General features: G+C 36.1%; 1 protein-coding gene across 1 annotated transcript in view; it reads right to left on the reverse strand.

Moving 5' to 3' along the window:
* Positions 1–25,332, reverse strand: part of Elp4 (elongator acetyltransferase complex subunit 4) — a 208,986-nt gene that overhangs the window by 169,359 nt on the left and 14,295 nt on the right. The window contains exon 3 of the mRNA XM_005364033.2: positions 12,817–12,938. Coding sequence (XP_005364090.1) covers positions 12,817–12,938 — 122 coding nt within the window. The remainder of the gene's footprint in view (positions 1–12,816; positions 12,939–25,332) is intronic.

The following is a 25,332-nucleotide window of genomic DNA, read 5'->3' on the forward strand; positions in this document are numbered from 1 at the left end:
GGATGGAAAACAGTATTCTAGACGAGAAGTTTGTTAATGTTCATCTTCTCTTCAGACATGCAAATGTGGCATTTAAAACAAGAGTAGGAAGAATTTCAGTACAAATTAATAAGAAACTGGAAATAAAAAGACATGTTCTAGCCTAGTTTACTGGTACTGCTTTCTCGTTTCTCTGTTATGGCACAAAAATCAACGATGCAACTTCAGATTAAGTGTATCTGGAGATCAGAGTATATGTGTTGTGGGTGAGCAAAACTCCAGAAGCATCTCCTTAGCACAGTATCAATCTGTAACTTGTCACCCCACTAAGGTACTTCTGAATGTTACAGTATTGCTAACTTGCCTAGTTGAAAGCTTCCTTAAGTACATATACTCCAGTTCTGAAACTGTGCTTTTAGGCAGAGCATGAAACAAAATTAGAGAAAAATTTAAAGTAAGCACTAAAACTAAGAATCAGCAGTATAAAGACTTGTGAAACACATCTTTAGGCTATAATTTTGACTCCAAATCATCAAATTATGCTATAAATCTAAAGAAAGAAAATTCATTGTATCTGAAGCATCTGCTTGATTTCAATATTACTATTTATAATTTGAGTAAAAAAAATCTCTTATTGAATTGATGAACTGATTGGTTGGAGGAATTAAGAAATAAATGTTCTTGTACTTTAGTCTTCTGATATTTAAAAATTTATCAAGGAAACGTTTGTATTGAACACATATTTTTAGAAGCTAAAATAATTGTAGAGTATGCCAACAATGTCTGCCCACTGTGTGATTCGTTAACTACTTCACAGATGATCACTTTTAGAAGTTTCAGCATTTCTTATAAAAATTGATTTCAATAAAAAGTTTAATATATTTTGTCAGATTTCCATTTTAACAGAATAACAAGAATAAAGTTCTTTAATATTCAATTACTACAGCTATTCACCACAGATGAGGGTTTACTTCCAAACCTTTGAAAACTTCCATTTTTAAACGTCTAAGCACAGAACCAACAGATATACTGACTGGTTTGTTGTTACAGTCTCCTTTCCTGAAAGAAAAGGCATCATCATCATCATCATTATTATTTTCCTTACTGTTCTGCTTACAGGTCTCCTGGCAGTATCAAGTGTCAGAGATGAGCGAAAAGAAGTAGACTTCATAAGTTTTGTAAAAAAGATAGGGTAAAATGAATAAAACCTTCTTGTTGTAGAATAATTGATTTTACACTGTGAAGATCTGTCACTGATAGTTTAATAAAAAAGATGAATGGCCAATAGTTAGGCAGGATTTTGGGGGCAGAGAGGACACTGGGAAGAAGGACAGAGATGCAAGAGAAGCCAGCCAGACGCAGAACAAGTAGGTCACATAAAATGGGATGGATAGAAGGGCTGGAAAGATGGCTCAGAGGTTAAGAGCTGTTCTTCACGAGGTCCTGAATTCAATTCCCAGCAACCACATGGTGGCTCACAACCATCTGGTGCCCTCTTCTGGTGTGCAGGTACATGCAGGCAGAATGCTGTATACATAATCAATAAATAAATCTTTAAAAAAAATGGGACAGAAGTAAAAGTCACAGGTTGAATGTAGTATAATAAAAATATGGGTTAGAAGAGCTAGTTAGAAATAAGCTTAAACTATTGGTAAAGGTTTCATAATTAATAATAAATCTTTGTGTGATAATTTGGGAGCTAGCTGGTGGAACAGAGAAAGGCTAGTTACAAATGGCATCCAATGTCTGGCCATGTATATCTATATATGATCTGAGAAAGCTTGAAAATAGATTCTAAACACACAAAAATAAAGCCAAAGTAGTCTCCTTGTCTGGTGTCTCTCATGCCAGCTGTGGTACACAGACATGTCTTTCAGCAGCTGTCTGCATACTTGAGCCACCACTGTGGCATAACATAAGCCGAGTGGTGGGTTTAAGGTTTTGTTCATGTAGACAGAAGGTTACAGATTTTCAGCAAAGCAGGTTCAGATGGAAATAAAACAAAACACAACCTCTTAAACTGGTTACAGTGTGTTTAACAGAAAAAAAAAGTTTAAAAATAATGAAGTAAAGTCTTTAAAGAGAGAGCATTTAAAAAAAAAAAACACCCATGCAAAGATAAAAATACACAGGGCGTCTGGCTCCTGTATTAACTTTGAATTTTTTAAATGTTAATGTATAAAAACAAGGCCAATGAGAGACATTGGATTATGGAAACTACTAAATTAAACCAATGTATATATTTTAAAAATGTCTTAACTTCAAAATGGAAGTTGAACAATGGTGTTGCATTGGGGGAGAGGTTATGCTTTTGTTTCCACAGGAAAAAAAGGGTGGGGATTCCTTCCAGATTTATAGAGATCAGATTTGTCTGGGGAACACCTGAGGATTTTGACTACAGAAATGGGGGAGGAAGTCAGAAAAGACTACAGTACAGGTGGCGTGAAGCTGATCCCTTGACATGTGAACAGCTGGGAGAGGAGATGAGACGTGTAAATCTTGTTGGCTACAAAGTCCTCATGATTTATTATTATATGTCATCCTTTTATATGGCGATTTAAGTTATGATTTGATTATACAGTTTAAATGGACTTAAAAAGCTGACAGATGTCTTTTGCTTCCTGAAATACAAATCAAAAGTAAATCATCTTTAACTGACTTGTGCATGCCAAACATTACACATTTGTTTTAATGTAGGTATGTATGTTATCTTTGAAAGTTTATGTGTTTACAGACCAAGGGGATATCAATAAAAGCAGGTGACCCAGGTGATCCAAAATCTCAGAGTGCCTCTGTTCAGTTTCCTGATAGTTCTGCATCCAGAACAGCTTCAGTGTTACAGGCTGAGATGGTTAAGCCTCACAGATTACACCAGCCAGAACTTCAGATAAGTCTTATACTTTCCCATTGTACAGAGACTGGATAACAACTTGACCATTATCCCATTTTTTTCAAAAGGTCTCCTGAGATTCCAGCATCCCCAGACAACAGGAATCAGTCTAAAAGATATGATGTCCACATTTCTAAGAGGTAGGATGAATGACTTTTGGCCATTGAAAGGGCTATAGATGTTTGGCATCATTTAGAGGGGTTAGTTATATATTGTTATTGGTCCTGGTCAGGGAAAAGCAAAGGAGTTAGAATCAAGGATCTTTTTCTAAAGAAAACAAAGAGGACATAGTATAAAAATGATGAGATATGGGGGGGGGGCAGGATTGTTGAGTCTACCTTAAAAAAATAATTAATCTTAAATATTTTACATTGGTATGAATTTTTGTATATTGATACAAATTTACGGTTATTTTTGTTAAATTATATAAATGTTTCTCTCTTTGTTTAAGATATTGTATCCATGCAGCTAATTAAGAAAGGTTATATACGTTTTAGTTTTTAAAAATTATTTAAAATAATAACGAAAAACAGGCTAATAGTCATCTGTAACTATCACACATATAGTCATGTTAGGAATGTTTTCAAGGTCATACAAACATATATTTTAGGTAGATAGGTAATCTTCAAATACTTCAAAGACCTACAGAATATGTCATTTAGAATGTTTTAATAACATAAGGCTTTTCTTGACAATGAGACATGTCTGCTCCTGGCAGACCAATCTACTTCAGAGAAAATGATGGGCATCAAAGAAACTGCATATGGGTTTGCTTTCCTTATGGCAAGAGCTAGCCTTGGGCAAGTTGCCCTTGCCTCCCTCCACTGCTGACAGTTTTGTCAAACTAGTTCAGCAGGACATAAAGAAAAGTGATTGCAAACAGAAAGTGGTCTGGGTATCACACTGAGTGAAGCTTGAGCAAAGGAAACTTAGAAGTTCACCCTCACAGTGACACACTTCCTCCAAGGCCACACATAATCCAAAAATTTACACTTAATAATGCTATCCCTGTGAGCTTATGGGGGCCAGTTCCATTCAAACTACCATAGGGTGTAAGACAGTAAGCAGCATACCGCCATTGCTTGTGCATCAGTTCCTGCCTCCAGTTTCCTGCCCTGTTAGCCCTTGTGCTCACTTCCTTTGCTGATGAATGAAGATGGTAATACATCACAGCGATAGTAACACTGAGACCAGCCATACCACTTCTGGGCACACAGCACAGATAGTTGCACATCCAAGTTTATTGTTGCACTTTTTACAATAGGCAAGATATGGAGCCAGCCTAGCTGCCTAGAAACAGATGAATAAATAAAAAAAATGTGGTTCAAAAGCACAGAGGAAGTTTATTCGACTGTAAAGAAAGAAATCACAACTTTCAGCTTATTTTAAATCTAGCAGAGATGATTAGACACATTATGAATGAAATATCACACTACAGAGGTCCCAAATTTCATCGATATATCATAATTTGAAAGATGGATGTGAAAAATAAGGAAACTTTCTGCAGTTGTAAGCTTAAAAGAACAGAATTTAAATTTTTGAGAAGCCTGGCCACTGAAATACTTCAACCCTGTCTGAAGAAACCATCCTCTCTTCTTTGAGCTTGCTCGTCATAAAGTTAGTCTTTCTATAACACAAATCTTCACAGCCATTGTATTCAATCTATGACCCTAGCTGGTATGCTTTTCTCTCCTTTCATGGTGTAACTTTTGGTTTTAAGTAAGTGGGACAATGAGTATTATATTTTACTTTAAATGGTTCTAGTTTTCAGAATGTCATTACTAAGTGTTCTGAAAGTGAGAACTGAATAAACATTTCTTCTGAAAAAAAAAAGAATCATATTAAATATTCCTAATTTGGCCAATGCATGGCTTCTTTTCAAGCATGATAAAGGGTTACATAACTGTTCCAATAACTTAGCTATTTTGTGTCCACATAACAGCATCTAAGTTGTCACAACCGTTCTTCTTAATGGGTTCAAAATAAATTATTAAGAGTCTAGGAATGTAGCTCACTTGGTGGAGTGCTTGTTTAGCAGGTACGAAGCCCTGGGTTCTACCTCCAGTATAATAAGACTAGGTGTGGAGATATATACCTGTAATCCCAGTGCTCTGAGGTGGAGCAGGAAGATAAAAGGGACATAACAAGCTGGAGGAAAGCCTGAGATATGAGTTCTTGCCTCAAAATTAAAATAAAAAATTTGGATGCAAATTTAGGGCTCGAATAAATGCTTTAGGTGTTAGAAAGCAATCCCTCAGACTGCTCATATTCATTTTAGGCTTCTAGAATACCATTATCTTCCTGTCTTAAAAGTCTAAGTGCCTTGTAGAAGATCTCCCAGCTGGCTAAAAAATAAGAGAAATAAAAATCTACACTCAGATTTTAAATAAATTTCACCCTCTGGATGATAAACATCACAGGCAACTAACTCTGCTGTTGTCAAAATTTTGTGTGCAGGTGAAAACATCTGAGTCAGACCCACGTTCCTGCCACAGCAGCAGCTTCCCAGCAGTGCAGGCTCAATTTCCTCCAGGGCTCTGCTTTCATCTTTCCCTTTCCCTTCCTTACTGGAAAGCCAGTCCACGCCATCGTCAAAAGCTGGCTACAAATGTAGGTCACTGGCAGCAGCACTGCACTCCTGCACGTCATTCTCTTAGTCTTCAGTGTGCTATAGAAGCTCCAAGTGTGGCTGCCAGGGGAGGGCCTGGAATTCTAATTAAGCTCTCCCCGAAGCCAGGGGCTGAGGTACAATCACAATTATAGATCAACAGGCATATCAGAGTATTAAGCACTAAAATGCATAGATGGTTGATGATTTCAGAAAAAATAAAATGCTGACCTAGACGTGGAGGAAGCATTGTGATTTTAAGCTCTGCCTGCAAAGCAATATCTACTATTTGGAAAATTGATATGGACAAAATATATAGGAATAATAGTTTTAAGCAAATATAATAAATAGTATAATTTAGAAGGTTAAAAATGCATGGAGAAATAGTATTAATAAGGTATTGGACATTGACTTTAAACGTGAAATGATGCAAAGGCCCCATATAAATTTTAAGTATTTGTAATATAATATTTTGCTTTCATTCTGTTCTGAATCACTGTAACAAAAATTGCAGATAAGTAAGATAAACATGTTGAAGGGTATATTTGGCTCTTTCTTTTTCTTAAACTTCTTTTGATCTTTTTCTGGCAGAATAATGACGCTTGGATCTGAGGTATTTTGTATTCTTTCCACTGGGTGCTGCAGTGTAATGCAACAGAGCACAGACCCTCTATAGTGTCGCACGCTCCAACTGTCTTCTGAGGCATGAAACAAATAGATGGTGAGCAGCAGCTTTTAAAATCTAAACACCAAGCTACCAGAAGGAAAAAAACTGCAATAATTCAAATGTGATATTGTTTGGCAAAAATGTTACTCTAATTCTGAAATAACTAATGTCTTTCATTTCAATTTAAATCAAAGAAATCAAATAAAGTAGATTTATGATAAAATGAGTCAGACTTAAATAAATGAGCTCAGCGTACGAATAGCAATTCTAATATATATGATATTTTAAATTTATTAAGATAGTTGAAGTAAAGAATTATAAAGATTTTAATATTATACTCTTTCATCATTAAATATTCTGCTGCTATGTTAATTTATCCAATGTGGCTTATTTTTAAAAAAAATATTACTTATTCTGTGGTAAGTCATAGTAATGCTATTCCTTTTAAATTTTGAAAGATTAAATAAATTGAATATGAAAAACGACCTTAATTTGAAATCTTAACCATGAATTTAATGCTGATATAATGTTAAATATAAGTGATGCTAAAGCCTTTACAAAACATCAAATTAGGATGCTCCAGACAGTAGTCATATATTTGTCTTGCTAGTAGCTGCCTATCTGTCCTGATTACATATTTAAAAACATAAAACTTGTCTAAAGAAGTATCCTCGCTGATGTTGAGGATAGGGAATATTGCACATAAAAAACAAGTCAGAAATTTAATACAACCAATTAAAGGTTTCATTCCTTCTCCAGATATTAGATACTTTATTCTACAAGAAAATTACTGATCTGGCATGCCAGTACTAGCAAATATGCAACGTTTTGCCCTTAATGCAAAATGTAACAGCATTTACTTCTGAAAATTTTCTTGAATTCCTCAGATATATCAAGAAATGACATCAAATTTATAAAAGGAATGTAATATAAATATTAGCATCTTCAACTTTTAAAGTGGTTTTTTTCCACACGTTATTTTTATTGCATGAAGAAACCTATTGCCAAATATTTAAATCTCTATATAAAAATGGAATTTTCACTCTTTTATAAAACATTCCATAGAAAGTAAACTTTCTTAGGCAGTACTCATCTATTGCACTTGAGATTATCAAGAAAATTCTTTTAGATAAAAATTAAGTATAATACTTACAGTGTGTATTTTTTAAAGATTTAACAACTCCACATATACTGTTCTATAGAACTTTCTAAGGGGTATAATTTCTCAAAGCTGCATCTTGATGCCAGTTTCCTGAGGGAGCTCTGACTACAATAGGCATGAATAGGTTCTCAAAGAATGATGGGTAAATTGCTGGGTAGTTACATAATATATCTTAGGCAGTTTACGAGGCTTTTTATCTCTTTTAAAATAATTATGGTCTATAACATTCTCTTTCCCCTCTTATTTGACCAGAAATACTAGCCTTGGTTATATTTTTGAGAAATTAAAACTGATCACCACATTATTTTTCTTGTTCCATATTTCTAAATATTGCTAATACCTTGATTTTTATCATTCATTATTGAACTTTTGATAAAAATGAAATTTTAAGTATAATGATAATTGTGTTGGGCATACTGAAATTCTAAGAAAATATTACCTAGAAAAACTACTTACTTGTATCAGTATTTAACATATCAACTTATAGTACAAAATATTTTGTTTACTTTTCTCAGAGAGATGCTAAAATATTTCTGTATTTGCATTATGAAGTATATGAATAATTTAAATGTCTGGCACTCACACTTTTATAATCCATTATATTTTAAACATGTAAAAATACTAAATGGATCATATTAAATATTCATATATTAAAACAACACTTGCATTTTTCATAGGAAAGGAGAATGCTATTTGTTTAAAATCAAATTTCCAAAGCAAACATAAGAAATATAAAATTAGACGACTGAAAATTTAGGAAATATAATTATGTGCAGGAGTTTATATTAAAATAAGTATTATAGAGTTGCATAAAATATAAGCACACAAATTAAGTTTTAAGTGTCTCACTAATAGTATTTATGTAGCACAAAGTTAAACATACATATGACTTAAAACAATTTTTGAATAGCAATCTAAATATATGATTATAGTTAAAAGCAAATAGTGCTATTTCAATAAGTGGAAATACGTTTTAATTTATTTCTTCTCATTTTGTGTGTGCGTACAATGCATGTGTGCAGTGCATGCCATGGAATGAATGTATATGACTGCCAGAGGAGGACTTTGTGGAGTAGGTTTTCTCCTTCTGTCTTTATATCGATACCAAGTTTAGACTCAGGTCACAAGGCAAGCACTTATCCATATGAGCCATCTGACCCTTTAAAAAAATAAATTTACTATTAAAAGAGGTAGGTAAATGGACATATGAGTCATAAAAGGTACATCAGACTAATTTTCTTCTAGGTTTATCCACAGCATAGTCTTTCTTTTCTGTGGTAGGTAAATGTATAGAAATATAACTGAAACTGGAAGTGTCCAACCCTTAGCAAAGTTCCATGGCTTTAGAATAGCCATTCTAACTGCATGGAAATCAAATAGAATGTACAGGTTTAAGACCGGGATGTGTTTGAGTGGCTACCACAATGTTTTTATTTGAGTTCATTACAATAAAATCATTTGTGGTTTTTTTCTTTTAAGTGATGGTTTCTCCTCTAAGTCCCATACACTCAGTTTTATGGTCTATTGAATATATTCTTGGTAAATACTCAATTATGGAAAACAGAATTGATGTTCAAATAAAACTTTTCATATAAATAAAAACTACTTACAAAGAAAAGAATTTCAAAATGAAGTACCAAATCTTCCTGATACAAAAGTATAACTATAGCTTAAAAGCATTAGACTTTGTGGCAACATTATAATATCTTAGATAAAAGCTCTGCTTGGTAAAGAATGTATCATTAGAACACTCCTAGCTTCAAAACACCCACTATGGCAGAGCATAACATAGCGATTACCTGGTGCTAGATAGTGAGAGAAACAGGGAGATTCTGCTTAAAACATACAAAACTTCTGGCTGTGAGTAAATTCTGGGAACATAGAAATTACAGCTAAATAGTGGTCTAAAGTGTTCTTACTACACTAACAATGGCAGCTGTGGTAGGTCATAGATGTGGGAATCATTTCACTGTGAATACACACACACACACACACACACACACACACACACACACACACACACCTCACGTTATAAACAGTGAATATATACAGTTTTCTCTTCCCAATTACAGTTCAGTAAATCTTGGGGTAAGAGACAAAAATCAAGAAAAATGGCAACTTTAAAACAAAGGAAGAGGACTGGAGAGGTGGCTCAGTGTTTGAGGGCACTTGCAACTTTGGAAGAGGACTTATGTTTGGTTCCCAACACGTACATGGAGGCTCACAGCCTTCTGTAACTCCTGTTCTAGGGATCTGACACCTTCTTCTGAGCTCTGTGGGCACCAGGTCCTCACATGGTGCCGACATACATGTAGGCAAACACTCATGGACAAAATAAAAATATATATGTTAAAAATGGAAATAAAAAGAACTATTTAACTTGTCAAAAGTAAAGAATTCTTTAAGATATTAAAATTATAGTTTCAAATGTATGTGTGTATAAATATTTTAAGAGATGATTGAAAGAACCTGGCTCAAAGTAGTTGTGGAGTCAGACAAATCCTAAAGCCCTGCAGAGGGAGTTCTCAAGGTCTGAAGAGTCAGGTAAGCAAGCCCAAAGTCAGCACAACAAGGGGTAATGCCAATGTGAATGCTGACAGGTTGGTGTCCTGGGACAATTGATGCTTTAGTTAAGTCAGAAGGCAGGAAACAGACAATGCCTGAGTTCAAGTCCAGTCACATCAATAACTTTTATGCTCAAGATAATCAACCATTTTATTCTGTTCAGGTATTCAACAGACAGGATAAAGTCCCACCATACTAGACAAAAGAAATCATATTTACCCAGCATAAAAGAATTCAATGAAGCAGAGGAGTAGAGGTGTATGCTTTTTAATTCCAGCATTCAGGAAGCAGAGGCAGGTGAATCTCTGTGAGTTCAAGGCTAGCCTGGTTTACAGAGTGAGTTCTAGGACAACCAGGGCTACAGAGAGAAAGCCTGTCCCCCCCCAAAAAAAACAAAACAAAAAAATCCCAAACCAAACCAAAAAAAGAAACAAAAACTCAATGTAGCTCTCATCCAAAAATATTTTCATGGTCTACCCAGAATAATCTTTGACCAAGTATCTGGGTATTGTGCAGCCCAGTAAGGTCTAAAATTGAACATCACAAAGATATAATTTTATTTCCTTATACTATTCATATATACATTAAAATGCACTTATTTATCCTACTATAATATGTAGCAAAATTATAACTGTAAATAGAATATTGTAAAATAACTGTAAAGGAAATATTGAATAAACAAATACATAGGGAAGTTATAAAGCTTGATCTCTATAAAAGAATCTAGTTTTAAGTTTAGTGTTATAATACCTTTATGTCTGAGTGGAGAAGTTTACTTCTGTCACTGCCTAATGTTAGAAATTAATATTTTATTCTCTCACTTTCTTATAAATAATGATATAGTTTAGGTCTGGAGTTTGTTCCTATGTTTTTAAGGCTTGGTTACCATGTTATTATTGTAGTATCAGGTGTTATGAAACTTTTAGGAGATGAGAGCCTCTTGGAAGGAAGTCAGCTGCTCAGGTGACCTTCTGGCCTCTGTTCCCTTTCACTCTTTGCTCCCAGAGACCATGAGAGGAACACAGATCATTTACCTCCCCATGGTGCTCTGTCATGAGGCCAAAGCAATGAGGCCAAGGGATCAAGGACTTCTGTCTCTAAAACCACAAGGCAAACTCAAAAACCACAAAAAAATTTAACCCCTCCACTTAAAAAAATGTACTTTATTTACATGCATGTATGTGTACCTGTCTGCATGAATTTATGTATATCCAGTACATGCAGGTGCCCAAGGAAGCTAGAAGAGGACATCAGACATCCCGGAACGCGAGCCTTCGGATGTGGGGGCTGCTAACCAAATCTGTGACTTCTCCAGGAGCACTAAGTGCTCATAACCACTGAACCATCTCTCCAGCAACTTTCATGTTTTTAAGGTAGATCATCCAAGAAATGTGTCATAGATATTGAAAACTAGTTAATACAAATGACATGCATCGGAAATTTCCATGACTATGTGCTAAAAGGAAATTCATTCAGATCATGAACTCTAATTCAAATAATGGCTTAAACTGGGGTTCAGTTCCAGAAAAAGGAATTAAATATTCTACAAGTCAGAATTATTCTCTAAAAAACATTCTTGCCATATGAAAAGATATAACACAGATCATGTATTTTATCATTATTGCTTATTACTTAGAAAGAGTTACTGCTGGTATTCTCAAAAGAAAAGGCTATCAAATGACAAGTATTTGTAATTTCTATACCTCTGCGTTCTGTCTTTGTCCTTTTACTGACACACTTCCAGACACTTGAAGATATTTTTTAGCTAACTTTTTTACAGTTCTCTTATTATAGTGATACAAAGAACATTACCAACTATATATAACAATGCTATATGAATATTTCTTTATGTAGGTTTAGAATATAATTTTGGCTTTATCTTTGCAGTAAAAATGCCAAGTATTTTAATGACTTGGACCAGCTTACTTTTGCATATGTTAAATAAAATCACAAAGCAGGGTCATGCATGGCACTCGGGAAATAGTAGATCTCTTTGAGCTCAACATCAGGTCTGAAGCCTACAAGTTCCAGGACAGCCAGTGCTACATAATAGAAAGACGCTGTCTCCAAAAACCAAAAACCAAAGAAATAAACAACATAAAGTAGTAAAAACATCAAAATACAAAAATGTCATTTTTATTTATTTGCTTTACCACATTGTACTTATTTCTTATACTTTTATTTAAAAAGTGAAAATCATTATGGTGACATTGTTTTGCAAAATTCTTACAAGTTATTTCATACTGTAGAAGGAGGAAAGCAAGGCTTGCCTCTGGTAAAGCTGCCTGAGCATAGTAGCAGTTAGGATAAAAAAAAGATGATTTTTGTCCAATTGAGAAAGCCAATTAGAAGTAAAAGACTAGAGTATGTTTCCCTTCGTTTTCAGTGAGCAATAGAAACTGAGTCTTTATTGTTGTTGTTTTGTTATTAAACATGATTAATGTCGGGTCCAGTAATTTGTGTTCAGTTTTAAATAGTTCATTAACATTTTTTTTACTTCTGATTAAAAGAAAATTCTTTAATAACATTAATTTAAAACAGAATTCTGCTTAAAAATTATGCTTTTCATTTAGATAAAATAGAAACAACATCCCCACATATATCCTGATGTGGTAATGAGTGCCTACAATCCCAGCACTCAAGAAGATGAGAGAGCAAATTCTAGGCTCAAAGCTAACTTGGTTTACATAGTAGGACCAAAACCGAACCAAAACAACAGAAAAAGAGTCAGGCACGGTGATTCAGGCCTGCAATTCCATCGTACCAGAGTCTGACACAGAGCTGCTGTTAGTTTGAAGCCAATCATAATCTAGAGTGAAAATATGACTCAGAAAAAAAGGTTCCCATTAATGTATTTAAACATAATTTTAAGTACATGTCTTGCTTGTAAATAATTTCTTTTCATGAAGCATGCAAAATGTATGTTGAATTACTATATTCTATACCTGTAAAATGTCGGCAGGCTTTTCTCTGGCAGATGCAACCAACACAGTATGCCCATTGACGATTCCTTCTGCCAGGAAATACTTGAAGAGCAAAGGCGAATAAATATTATATTTATCTTCTTCTGCAAAAAATAAAAATAAATATTAGAATTCCAGTGTAATTATACATATTTTTTTACACTTTTTTCCTCTTTAAAACAAGTATCTTGCTGGGCAGTGGTGGCGCACGCCTTTAATCCCAGCACTCAGGCAGGTGGATCTCTGTGAGTTTGAGACCAGCCTGGTCTACAAGAGCTAGTTCCAGGACAGGCTCCAAAACCACAGAGAAACCCTGTCTCTAAAAACAAAACAAAGAAAACCCAAGTGTCTTTACTCTATTTCTAGTAAAAAAAATAAAAAAACAAACATGATGTGAGGGAAAAGATTATGTTTTCTTAATGCACAGAGAAACTAAGAGAATCAAAACACAGATTTTGTAATACAGTTTCTTCTTCCAAAGATCATTCTCAAACTACTATACCACTCTGAAAACCAAAAGAAAATTTAGAAGGCTATATATGCTTATATGAGTTCAAATTTAAATTATTAAAAGTTATTTTTCATTGTTTTAGATTATAATACAATAACATTATTTCCCCTCCCCCATATACCTTTCCTTGCTCTCTTTCAATCAGATTTTAAAATTTAAAATATTTATTTTGTGTGAGTAACTGTACATGGTCCAGGCTACAGTTGGAGGTCAGAGAACAACTTGTGGAAGCTGGTTCTCCCCTTTCAACATGGTGGCCTCAGGAACTGGATTCAGGTTGTCAAGACGGGGCAAACACGCCATGCAGTGTGTGTCAGAAGACACCTTTGTGGGTCAGTTCTTTCCAACCACTTGTACACTAAGCCCACATTCTTGTTCTGAACTCAGAATTTAACAAGACTTTAAAGGACTAATTTGATAGTTTATAAATTAGTACAAATCCCAGTAATGGATGTTTTCATTTTTATTACTCCTTTATCCTGACTTCTTTCTGATCTTTTCAACAATTAAATGAAGATTTGAGGGTTTTATTATTTTTTGAAGCCAAAATGTGTAATACTTTCATGATTTCAATACAAAAAGAATGTAACTTTAGCCAACCTCTATTCTCGCAACAAATGGCTACACTTAACAATTAAGTTTTTCTTTCTTTAACTACTAAGAGTACCAAATGACAAAAAATATAAATAAGGACAAGAAATATAAATAACTTTCTCGTGTTCATCAAGCATAGTTATTGTTAATTTATCCAACTAACATTAACTGAATTTCTACATTGAAAAGTTGTTGCTAATATCCTTAAACATTATTACTGAAAACAACAGTGTTTCATGAAGTTTGAACTTATAACACTGTTACCAAGAAGGCAGTATGAAAACTGCCTTCAGCTATAAAGGTGAATCTTGGACAATGTCTCACTAACAAAACCGATACCTGAAGTCATTGCTAAGTGACACAAACTGGCAGCAACTGCAGCAGAATTTCATTAAGAAAGACACTGCATAGAGCACGTAAAGGATTTCACAGATTGGGGTCTTTTAACCTAAGAATGCCCTTGACTTTTATTAGGTCTTGTCAGTATTATATCATATCCTTTTCAGATTGAGGTAGTTGTGCCCAAACCCCTCAATAGTCACTAAACCAAACACATTGATGTAAGCAAAAGTTTCTTAGAACATACACGTATAAACTTAACAGAAAGCATTGACACAGGGCTGGCGAAATGGCTCAGCAGGTAAAGGCACTTGCTACCAAGCCCAAGGACCTGATTTCAATCCCTGAATTCATGTAGTAGAAGGAGAGAATTAATTCCTGGAGATTGTCCTCTGAATTCTCCACATCCATACCCACATCCACGCAAAGGAAATAATTCCAAGGTGGAGGAAAGTTCGGACTACTTAGGGAGATCCTCAGTGCAGAATAAACTAAACAAAAAAGCTGAATGACAACAAAAATGGATTACAAACTCAAGCAAACAACCAAACAAACTACTGACAGAGAAAATATCTGCAATAAATATATGCCTGACAAAGGGATGGTACTCAGTAGACTCAGTGTTCTAAAATTCCTTACAGTTCAGCAAGAATACAAACTATCCGCATATGGATGGCCAATAAACACATTAAAAGATGTTTAATCACAACATTAAGAATGAAAAGATGCCGACTGAAACATTTTGAGGAGACATTCTTTCCCATGGGAATGGCGATAATTTAAATAGAAATGAATGCAAGGATGTGTAACAAATAAAAAGTTCCTAAATGTGAGTGGCAAAGTAATATATTACTTTGGAAAATAGTTTGGGAGTATCTGATAAAGCTAGGCAAGTAATTATTATAGGGCCCAGCAATTTTATGAGAGATGAAAATACATGTTCAGAAATAAATCCATAAAAAATGCTTATAGTAGCTGTTTTGGCTAAAATTTGGAAACACTGCAAGTGTTTGTTAACTAGCGAACTGAATGATAGATAATATATTCATAACTGGGTACCATGAAACAACAACTAAAGCTGATACAAAAGCAACAACACAGATAAATTGTAATATAAGATGTGAAAAAGCCAGATCCAAAAAGAGAACATAGAATATGATTACTTTTATATGCTATCCTAGAGCAAAGGAGACTCCTCTAGAAGACAGAGGGAAAAAAGACCTTAGGTGCTTGGGGCCAGGGAACTGTTTGAACAGCAGGGGACTTTTTGGGGTGATAGAAATGTTTTTACATATTGATCGTTGTGGTTATGGGAATGTATACATTTGGAAGAGGTAATTAAAATAATTGTCTTGAAATGTATGTAAGTTCTTGTAAACAATTATAATTGAAGTTGAGTTAATTTCTTAAGGTATAACTAAAATATCACTTGTTCAGCTATTCATAAACTTTCTCAGCACAGTATCTTATAACAAGGTATAGCTCATGCAACTGCATTGGCTTTATATATTAAAGGATATAGCTAGTTCTTTAATACTATCTATCAAAAGTGAAAATCTTTACATTTGTAAGTCACAAAATAAGCTTTACATGGTTAAAGGAACATTTTATGAGACTCTCAGTGTGTAAAGGAAAAAGAAGATGCTTGTGCTGTCTCTGAGCTGCTTACAGGCGACAGGTGAAGAAGCTGGCAGTGCCAAGTATGGGTGTCTTGACTAATTCAGCTACACCAATGGCAAGATGCTCAATATTTACTTTAAAAATTTGCCCCATTCCAATGGGTTTTTTATCCTACTGCACGTACTGGCTTTGTGGGAGCCTAGGCAGTTTGGATGCTCACCTTACTAGACCTTGATGGAGGTGGGTGGTCCTTGGACTTCCCACAGGTCAGGGAACCCTGATTGCTCTTTGGGCTGACTAGGGAGGGGGACTTGATTGAGGGAGGGAAATGGGAGGCGGTGGCGGGGAAGAGACAGAAATCTTTAATAAATAAATAAATAAATAAATAAATTTGCCCCATTCAAAAACAAAGTAAAAAATCACATTAAAAAAACTCCAAATAATTATTCTTATATCAGATTACAAAAGCAAATACTTAAAATGAGATTATTATAAGTCAATGATTTAAGAAACAAACTTGATAAAAATGCTCATTTTCAAGGTTACTATTTTCATAACCTTCAAAAGCTCCATTCACCACTCATTCCTCTCACACAATCACTGGTAAATGTTCATGCTCTTTCTTTCAGTACGTTTTCTGTGTATGTTTCCTTACACAATTACTGAAATTCATATTCCATCTTTCGTCATTCTACTTCATAATCTTTATCATTTTGTAACTTAAGGTTATATCACATCCCAGCAAATTTACATGTCATATTTATTTATCCATCTCGCTGTCATGGACTTTTCCTGCTGTTCTCAGACTTTTGTTGCTGTTAATTACAGAAACATAACGGTGCCCCAAACATGTCCAAGATTGAATAAACAACTCATTCTATTCTTCCACTAAATGTGGCCCTCTTGGTTTTCAGAAAGTCAGGAATTATCTTTGTTATCCTTTCTCTCTCTTTCTTACCAATACACCAGACTCCTCACCGTGAAATTTTTAAATTAAATTTCAAAATATTTCTGGAAGTTAACTACTTTTCTTCATGCTGGTGTTCACCCCTACCCAACAACTCTTGCCTGGATAACCACAACTGCTTTTTAATGTTTCCATCGACTCAAATCTTCTTTAATACAGTAATTCTCAATATCAGTGTTATGAGATAATCTTTTTGTATACATTATGAAAATGTGTCTTTGATTGGTTTAATAAACAGTTGAATGGCCAATAGCTAGGAAGGAGAGAGTAGGTGAGACTTCCAGGAAAAGAGAAGAACTCAGGATGAATCTAGTCATGAGAGGGAGACGCCAGCAAGATGGGAAACAAGGTGGATATACAGAATGAGAGACAGATAAAAGTCACGTGGCAGAATATAGATTAATAGAAACAGGTTAATTTAGGTTAGAAGAGCTAGTTGGGAAGAAGCCTAAGTTAAAGCCAAGCTTTCATAATAAGTGTCCGTGTTGGCATTTGTGAGCTGGTGGCTCAATGAAAAGTTCAACTACACATCAGTTCCAAAACCATCACCATATAGGATGCCTGAGACCAGATAATATCCTAGACTGTAGGAGGTGCAGGTATGCATGCAAACGAAAATGCACACACATGTGCATATATACATCCCTATCATAAAACTTAATCAGGCACACTAAAAGCTTAACAATAATAAGTAACAATAGAACAGAACAATTATAACCCATACTATTATAAAAGTCATGTGACAGGGCTCTGCCTGTCCTAGAATTACTGCTTCACCTCTTCTCTTAAAGGAAGCACTTCACAACTTCATTTTAGCATATTCGTTCTTTGGGGGCCATTATTAGGTAAAATTAAGGTTATCTGAATGTGAGTATTGTGATACTACGACTGACAGTCACTGTGATAACTGAGATGGCAATTAAGTGACTAATGGGTGAGTAGCATATTCAGTGTGCCTATGCTGGATAAAGGACTGAGTCATGTCCTAGGCACAGTGTAGCAGGGCAAGAGGAGAATTCATTATGCTACTCAAAACAGTATGTGATTTAAAACGTACAAATTGGTTATTTCTGGACTTTCTCATTTAACATTTTTGGACCATATTTGACTAATGCTGTTTTGTGGAAGAAGAGAGTAGATAAGGAGTTCTACTACGAAACACACCTGACTATTTTATTACTCTACCTAAATCTTTCCAGTGGTTTCTCTTTTTGTTCCTGGTAGAAAGAAATAAACCCTTTAACGTGGACTACAGGTGAGGCCAAGACAACCTTCAGTGGACCAAAAGCACATAACTAATGACCTGCGCTCCTAGCCAACCACAGCACACCAGCAGTGACCACCAGTTTCAAAAGGACCAACCAGAAACGTTCCTGAGGCAGCTTAATTTCCCTAACCCCACGTCCCACCCCCAATCTTTTTAGAATAAAGAGCTTCTGCATTAGAATCTCTCAGAGTCTGTCTTCTTGCCTCTGCATCTCCTCACCCCCTCTCAAGGAAATGGGGGTTGCTCAGTAGGCAGCAGCAACAAGCCTGAAAAAACTACACACAGGCTCTACACATACCAAAGAGCAGAGAGAGCTTGATACATATATAAATGAGAGTGTGCATGCTGAGTGGTGTAGTGAAATGTGCCACTTTTTGCCTTTAAAAAGCATGTGACTGTTATTTAACAACTTTTCAGTAAAGAAACAAACTATTTAATCAGAAAAATAAAAATATCTGCAAAGTTGGGGTCACAGGTTAAAACACACAGTAAAGCAAAGCCTTTTAGGTCTTGCTTGCACACTTCCCTCGGCTTCTGACACTGCTGAAGGCCCACAAGACAGTTTCTGGGCACAGGGTCCTGCTGCTTCATCCAAGACTGCTGCCCAGTTTACATAAATCTATCCGATCCACAACAATCCCCATGAAATGCTCTTCAAGGTGCCCTTGAACACCCCAGTCTGTATTAGCTTCTAAGACACATAACTGCAGTATCTCCAGAGAGCCAACAGGCATCTTTGACAGTGAGGGCAACCCATAGCATCCAAGTGCCAGGAGCGTGGTATGTCTGTACTAAATATCTATGTAATCAATGAAGGCAGAAACAACAACAACAAAATCTGTCTTGCCTTGTGAATCAGCCACACATACTGCAATTTATCTAAAAACAGTTTTTTTTTTGCCCCCAAACCAGTCTTAAACGTGTACACATGCATCTAAAAAACATGTGTTCTATATATTCCCTATGTTTTTTCAGTCCTATCAGTCAGGAAATATGCAGAACATCACCTATTATGGATTAGTGAAAACACTAAATTCATCAGGCTGAAAATGATCAATTTTGTAAAATAAACTTTGAAGTTCTTCAATAGCATTTGATTAATCTACTAGTGAATTCCCAGAACACTGGGCAAAGAAACGGAAACAGGTTAAGCTGCCAAAAATACAAATGCAATTTGGCCTGAACAAATCATTTAATTCTTCGGTTCAATTGTACAAAAGGACACAAGGCCAATGACTGACAATGTTAGTATGGAGACTTACATAAACTGAAGATCTTCAGAAGGAAGTCCCTGAGATGGAGAAGGAGGCTAAAAGTGTGTGAATAGAAATGTGGAATTTTAACTTGAAGGAAGAGAGTCCCAAGGGACAAGAGAACTGTCATAAATATCTGGTGGGCTAATAGGCTTTATGTCCATGTGATAGAATAAAGCCTGGTGGGTGAGAAAAGCAGGACTTCCCCCACCCCCCGACACACAATATGAATCTCCAATGATTTGTCCCATCATTCCAATTAGGAGTTTTCTCAAGGTTATTTATGATTTTCTGCTTGTCTACTTTGCTAGATATCTAAATATTCCTGTTTGTCTATGACAGTTGTGATGGTTGATTTTGCTTGTCACCTTCACATCATCTAGTTACCCGGGAAGAGTGTCTCAACCAAGGGTCTGGTTAAACTGAGCTGGCCTGTGGACATGTCTTTGGGGGATTTTTATGGTTATGGTAACTGGGACAGGAATACCAGCCCACCATGGGCAGCACCATTCCCTAGTTTGGGATCCTGGACTATATGAGACAACAAAACCTGAGCTGAGCACGAATGACTTTTTTTCTGGTCTGGATATGGATGTGAGATGCCAGCTTCTTCAAGTCTTTGCTGCTATGATTCTCTGTAACCTGGAATCAGAGCCAAGACAAACTCTTTACTCTAAGCTGGTTTTCCTGTTTGGTTGATAGGATATCTTATCATATTAAGATACAATGAAGGCTGCATAGGTGGCTCAGCAGTAAAGACACACAATGCTTTTACAAAGGACCCATGCTCAATTCCCAGAATTCACATCTGGCAGATCACACCTGTCTTCAACTGATGTGGGAGTGTCATATATCAATCTGTTGATTTCATTGGTTAAGTAATAAAGAAACTGCTTTGCTGGCCCTCATAGGTTAAAACATAGGTGGGAGGAGTAAACAGAACAGAATGCTGGGAGGAAGAGGAAGTGAGCTCAGACTCGACAGCTCTGCTCTGGAGCAGAGACACCATGCTCCCATCTCCAGGGCGGACGCGAGAGCTCTGCTCTCTGAGGCACACACGATGAAGCTCCGACCCAGGATGGACGTAGGCTAGAATTTCCCTGGTAAGCCACCTCATGGGCAACACTAGAAATGGGCTAGTCCAGGTGCGAGACTTAGCCGAGAAGAGGCTAGATAGAAATGGGCCAAGCAGTGTTTAAATGAATACATTTTGTGTGTTGTTATTTCGGGCATAAGCTAGCAGGTGGCTGGGGTGCTGGGGATGCAGCCCCGCCGTTAATACTACATTCAACTCTTGAACTCCAGCTTTAGGGAAACATCCAATACCTCTGGTCTTCACAGGACCTGTACTTACATGCAACCCCCCACACATACATATATTTAAAATATTTTCTTTAAAATATGGAAATGAAAGTAGGACAGAAATTGGTACAGAGAATGGGGATATTGCTGTACTAAACTTGATCATGTGGTTCTTAAACTTTGGGAATTGTTTTTGAAAGGAAATGTGGAAGACTTTGGAACTTGGGCTAGAAAAACATGAATGCAGTGAACAGAGTGCAACAGTCTGTCCTACGTGAGTCTGGAAGCTAAGAACGCTGAGAAATATGTGAATAGTGACGCCAGGCTCAAAAAGGTTCAGAGAACAATGAGTCTACTAGGAACTAGGACATCATTCGTGTGATGTTTTGTTCAGAACTCTGGCTACTTGGGCTAGAGCTACCTTAGCACCTAAGAGGATTTGCTATTCTTGCAAAGCACCTGGGTTTGATTTCCAGTACCCACTTGTTATCTCACATTTGCCTGTAACTCCAGTTCCAGAGGATTCAACATCCTCTTCTGATTTCTAAGGGTACCAGGCATGCACATGTTTGATATACATACACACATGCACATAAAACACTTGTGCATATAAAAATCAGTCAATCAACCAATCATTAGGAAAAACACAATCTGCCTACATTCTGCCTGTGTCCTGAGAACTTGAATAGTGTTAAGTTAGAAGGTAATGGATTCATTGCTTGGCAGAAGTAATATCAAGACAGAATGGTTTTCAGACAAAGGTTGTAAAAGCAGTTGTAATTGTTAAAGATTTCACAGATGTGAAACCTCTTGTGTTGCAGGAGGATAATAGGAAAGTGCTTCCTTAGGATAAACCCATAGAAACTGGTGTAGGTGTGGTCCACAGGACTAACATTACATCTCAAGCTAGCAGCACAAATGGCAACAGTGTGAGCATTATTCACACAGTACTGGTTTTGAAGGCATAAAAAAATCAAGGCAGAGGGGTCATGAAGAACAGCTAAGGTCACAAACTGAGTGACAGGGACAGATATCTATCTACCTTTCATATAGTTTTTTACAAGGTTACTGAGTGAAGCTGTGATGGGAAATTTTCAGTTGCAGTGGAGACCGAGGTGTTAGTGATGTCAGGACCATAGGATGCTGTTCAAGGAGAATTATGGATATGGGTGAAGCTGGATTAAACAAAAGGGAGAATCTATGTTCTGAGGTGGCAGGGTTGGGACTATCAAAGCATTTCTGGGTATCAGTTGATTACATTATGTACCCTAAATGTTGAACATGGAACTGTAGAACTTGGTGTTTTCCCTGCTTTGCTTTGGTGTGACTATTTAAATGTCTCAGTTCTCTCATTTAAAGACAGGAAATGTTTTCTCTGAGCCACTATAAGGTGGAAGTCTATAACTTGTTCTTTACTTTATAGAAGCGCACAGTTAAGAGACATTGGACTTTTAAAGTATTAGCTGTTTTTTTTATAGATTAAGGACTTTTAAAGTCAGACTATAATTTATGTTACCAGATAAATCTGAAACTTTTGTTATTCTTCTAACGCCCCATTAAGACTTATTTTTCTCAATCATTACTTACATCTGAAAACTCTAAGTTGTTTTTGCAAGGTTTTCAACTCATTCATTCATCCATTATTTCTAGAGATGATTGGCCTACATTTAACTAAAAAGGTTAAATGATCATGACCCGTTACTTTCAACAATAAACACACAATAAAGCAAGTAAATCTTAAAAAGCTATAGAATTATGTGGGATGAACACTTAGTATAAGGAGAAGGAGAATGAAAGTAACAGCTACAAAAGTTTTTCTGAATGTGTGTGTGTGTGTGTGTGTGTGTGTGTGTGTGTGTGTGTGTAGCAGTATGTGTATAAATACCTAAATACAGTTCTTTGCCTTTTCATTTCTGGTTCAGAGACAAGCCCTTTACCACTAAGCCATATTTCCAGTCCTTAGTATTTTTAAATAGCATGGATCTTGTATTGATAAGTAACAGATAGGACTATCATGTTCAAGTTTTCATATTAGTTAATTCTTGAAAGAGTATGGTAAGAGGCCAAAGGGAAACTAATATAGGGATACCTTAAGAAGTTATTTTAGCAATTGAATCAAAAATTGTCAATTATGGCCAAAACTATGGAAGTAAAAATGAAGAGTACAAAGAGTTAAACATACTTAAAAGGTAAAACCCACCAAGACTTAATGTTTGTGGGATTTATATAGTGTGGGAGCTAAGCACTCTTCTCAGATCAGCAGGAAAGGTACTTGCCACCAAGCCTGACAACCTGAGTCTGATTCTAGGGTCCAGGATGTAGACGGAGAGAACATACAGCGACACATTAAAGACAGAAGGCAGGCATCGTATTTCTGGGTTTTATTACTAGCATGAGCTACAATATGAATTGTCAGCCATCTTGAACCAGAGTAAGGAGATCTTGTATTAGAAAAAGAGACAGAAACAGAGAGAAAATGTTGGTATCAAGTTCACTGGGATGAATTTGAACCTAGAGAGGGCATATTTCAATCTATATTTCTGAACAGAGATAATTTTCAAGGACTCATGGTGGAAAGTTAGATGAGCTCTCATCTGATGGAACCACTAGTAGTTTTTCTTCCTCCTGTGTGTAATACTGCACAGAAAATTAAGGGAGAGAGTAGTCATTACAGATGTTAAGGGATGAAATTTGAAACGGTCACTGAGAATGAAGAGTGACTAGAGCTAGTGTTAAAAACTTACCAAGGTTGCTCAGTGATGTGGGATTCCCCTCTGTACGCTGTGAATACCGCTGGCTAATAAAGACACTGTCTTAAGCCTGTGATAAACAAAACTGAATGATGGAAGAAAGGAGGTGGAGTCATGGAGAAGCCATGGAGCTGCCACCAGAGACAGATATGCTGGAACCTTGCTAGTAGGCCACGAGCCTAGTGGTAAAATACAAAATAATGGAAATGGGTTAAATTAGGATGTTAAGAGTTAGCAAATAAGAAGCTAGAGCTAATGGGCCAAGCAATGATTTAAATAATACAGTTTCTGTGTGGTTATTTCGGGAGTCAGGGCAGACAGAAAACGAACAAGTGGCCTCCTACTACAGGAGAGGGTGAGAAGTTCTAACAAATGATAGATGTAAGAAAAAATTCCACATATCATAGCGGTAGGATGGGACAGTAGCAAAGACAAGCGTCACCTAAGAAGGGACTTTTAAGATGCCAGAGAAACTTGACTGTTTCCCTTAAAACTTTAAACTTATTAACGTGAAATATATTTATTTATCTGATTATTTGAAGCTAAAATAAAACAACTGCTTAAGGTTTAGCATGATGCCTGACACACAAAAAGTAGCCAATAAATGTTAAAAACTTCAATGAGAAATTAGTTTATGGTAGAATTTTAAAGTATCAGTTTGTTTTTCATAAGAGAGACATAAAAGAGGGCAAACTGGAAAGACCTTGAAGGAAAGTAAATAGCAAGAAATTGAGCAAAAAAAAAATTGTGAAGATGAAAATACTATGGAGATGATAAGAGCAACTTCTTACCCATGGCCAGAGGTAACAAGGAAGCAAAAATCCCAGCAGTCATCAGGCTGGTGAAGAATGTGGTTTTATAGTTTGAATTTCACAAAAGGAAGCCAAAAACTTAGAGTGAATCTGAAGCTGACCAGTGCCGAGTATGCACTCTATTTCGGGAGTGATTGTGGATTGCCTTCGTGTTTGTGTGCTCTGCTCTCATATCAACAAGTTCAGAACTAGTTCACAAAAAAAGAAGGCCAGGCGACGGTGGCGCATGCCTTTAATCCCAGCACTCGGGAGGCAGAGGCAGGCGGATCTCTGTGAGTTCCAGACCAGCCTGGTCTACAGAGCTAGTTCCAGGACAGGCTCCAAAGCCACAGAGAAACTCTGTCTCGAAAAAAACAAACAAACAAAAAAAAAAGCCACGGCTTTAATCCTCTCCATAAAGACTCATGGAGTCAGAAAAAGAGAGATATATACAGTAAAGAGAGATTCAAAGGAAAAAAGAAACCTCTAAATGGTTTACAGTGTGTTAAATATATATGCAGTCTTAAAAGAAAAAAAAGTTAATGTTCTTAAAAAAGAAAGAAAGAGAGTAGTTGGGTGTGATGGTACACACCTTTAATCCCAACACTTGGGAGGCAGAGGTAAATTGACCTCTGTGACTTCAAGGGACAGAGGTAGATTGACCTCTGTGACACACTTTTAATCCCAATGCCTGGGAGGCAGAGACAGAGGGACCTCTGTGAGTTCAAGGACAGCCTGGTCTACAGAGTTATTCCAGGACAAAGATATACAGAGAACCTGTCCCAAAAAGTCAAAAAATAAAAATAAAAGAAATAGAGGTTAAAGTAAAGCCACATAAAGATGGAAAATACACAGAGAATCTTGATACTGTATGCTATGCTATTATGCTCTCTTTAAATTGTTTGAATGCTGAGGAAGGAGCAACAGCTGCTAAAAGATATTTGCTTATAAATGCTGCAGAATTAATCTAAGATAGTTATTTTGAAAATACCTTGACTTTAAAATTAAAGTCAAAAGGTATGTTACTTTGGAGAAGAGATTTTGCTTTTGTTTCCACAGGAAATGAAAGACTGTGGATTCATTCTGAATTAAGAAAAATCAGGT

This window comes from Microtus ochrogaster, assembly GCF_000317375.1.
Source record: "Microtus ochrogaster isolate Prairie Vole_2 chromosome 14 unlocalized genomic scaffold, MicOch1.0 chr14_random_1, whole genome shotgun sequence".
NCBI lineage: Eukaryota > Metazoa > Chordata > Mammalia > Rodentia > Cricetidae > Microtus > Microtus ochrogaster.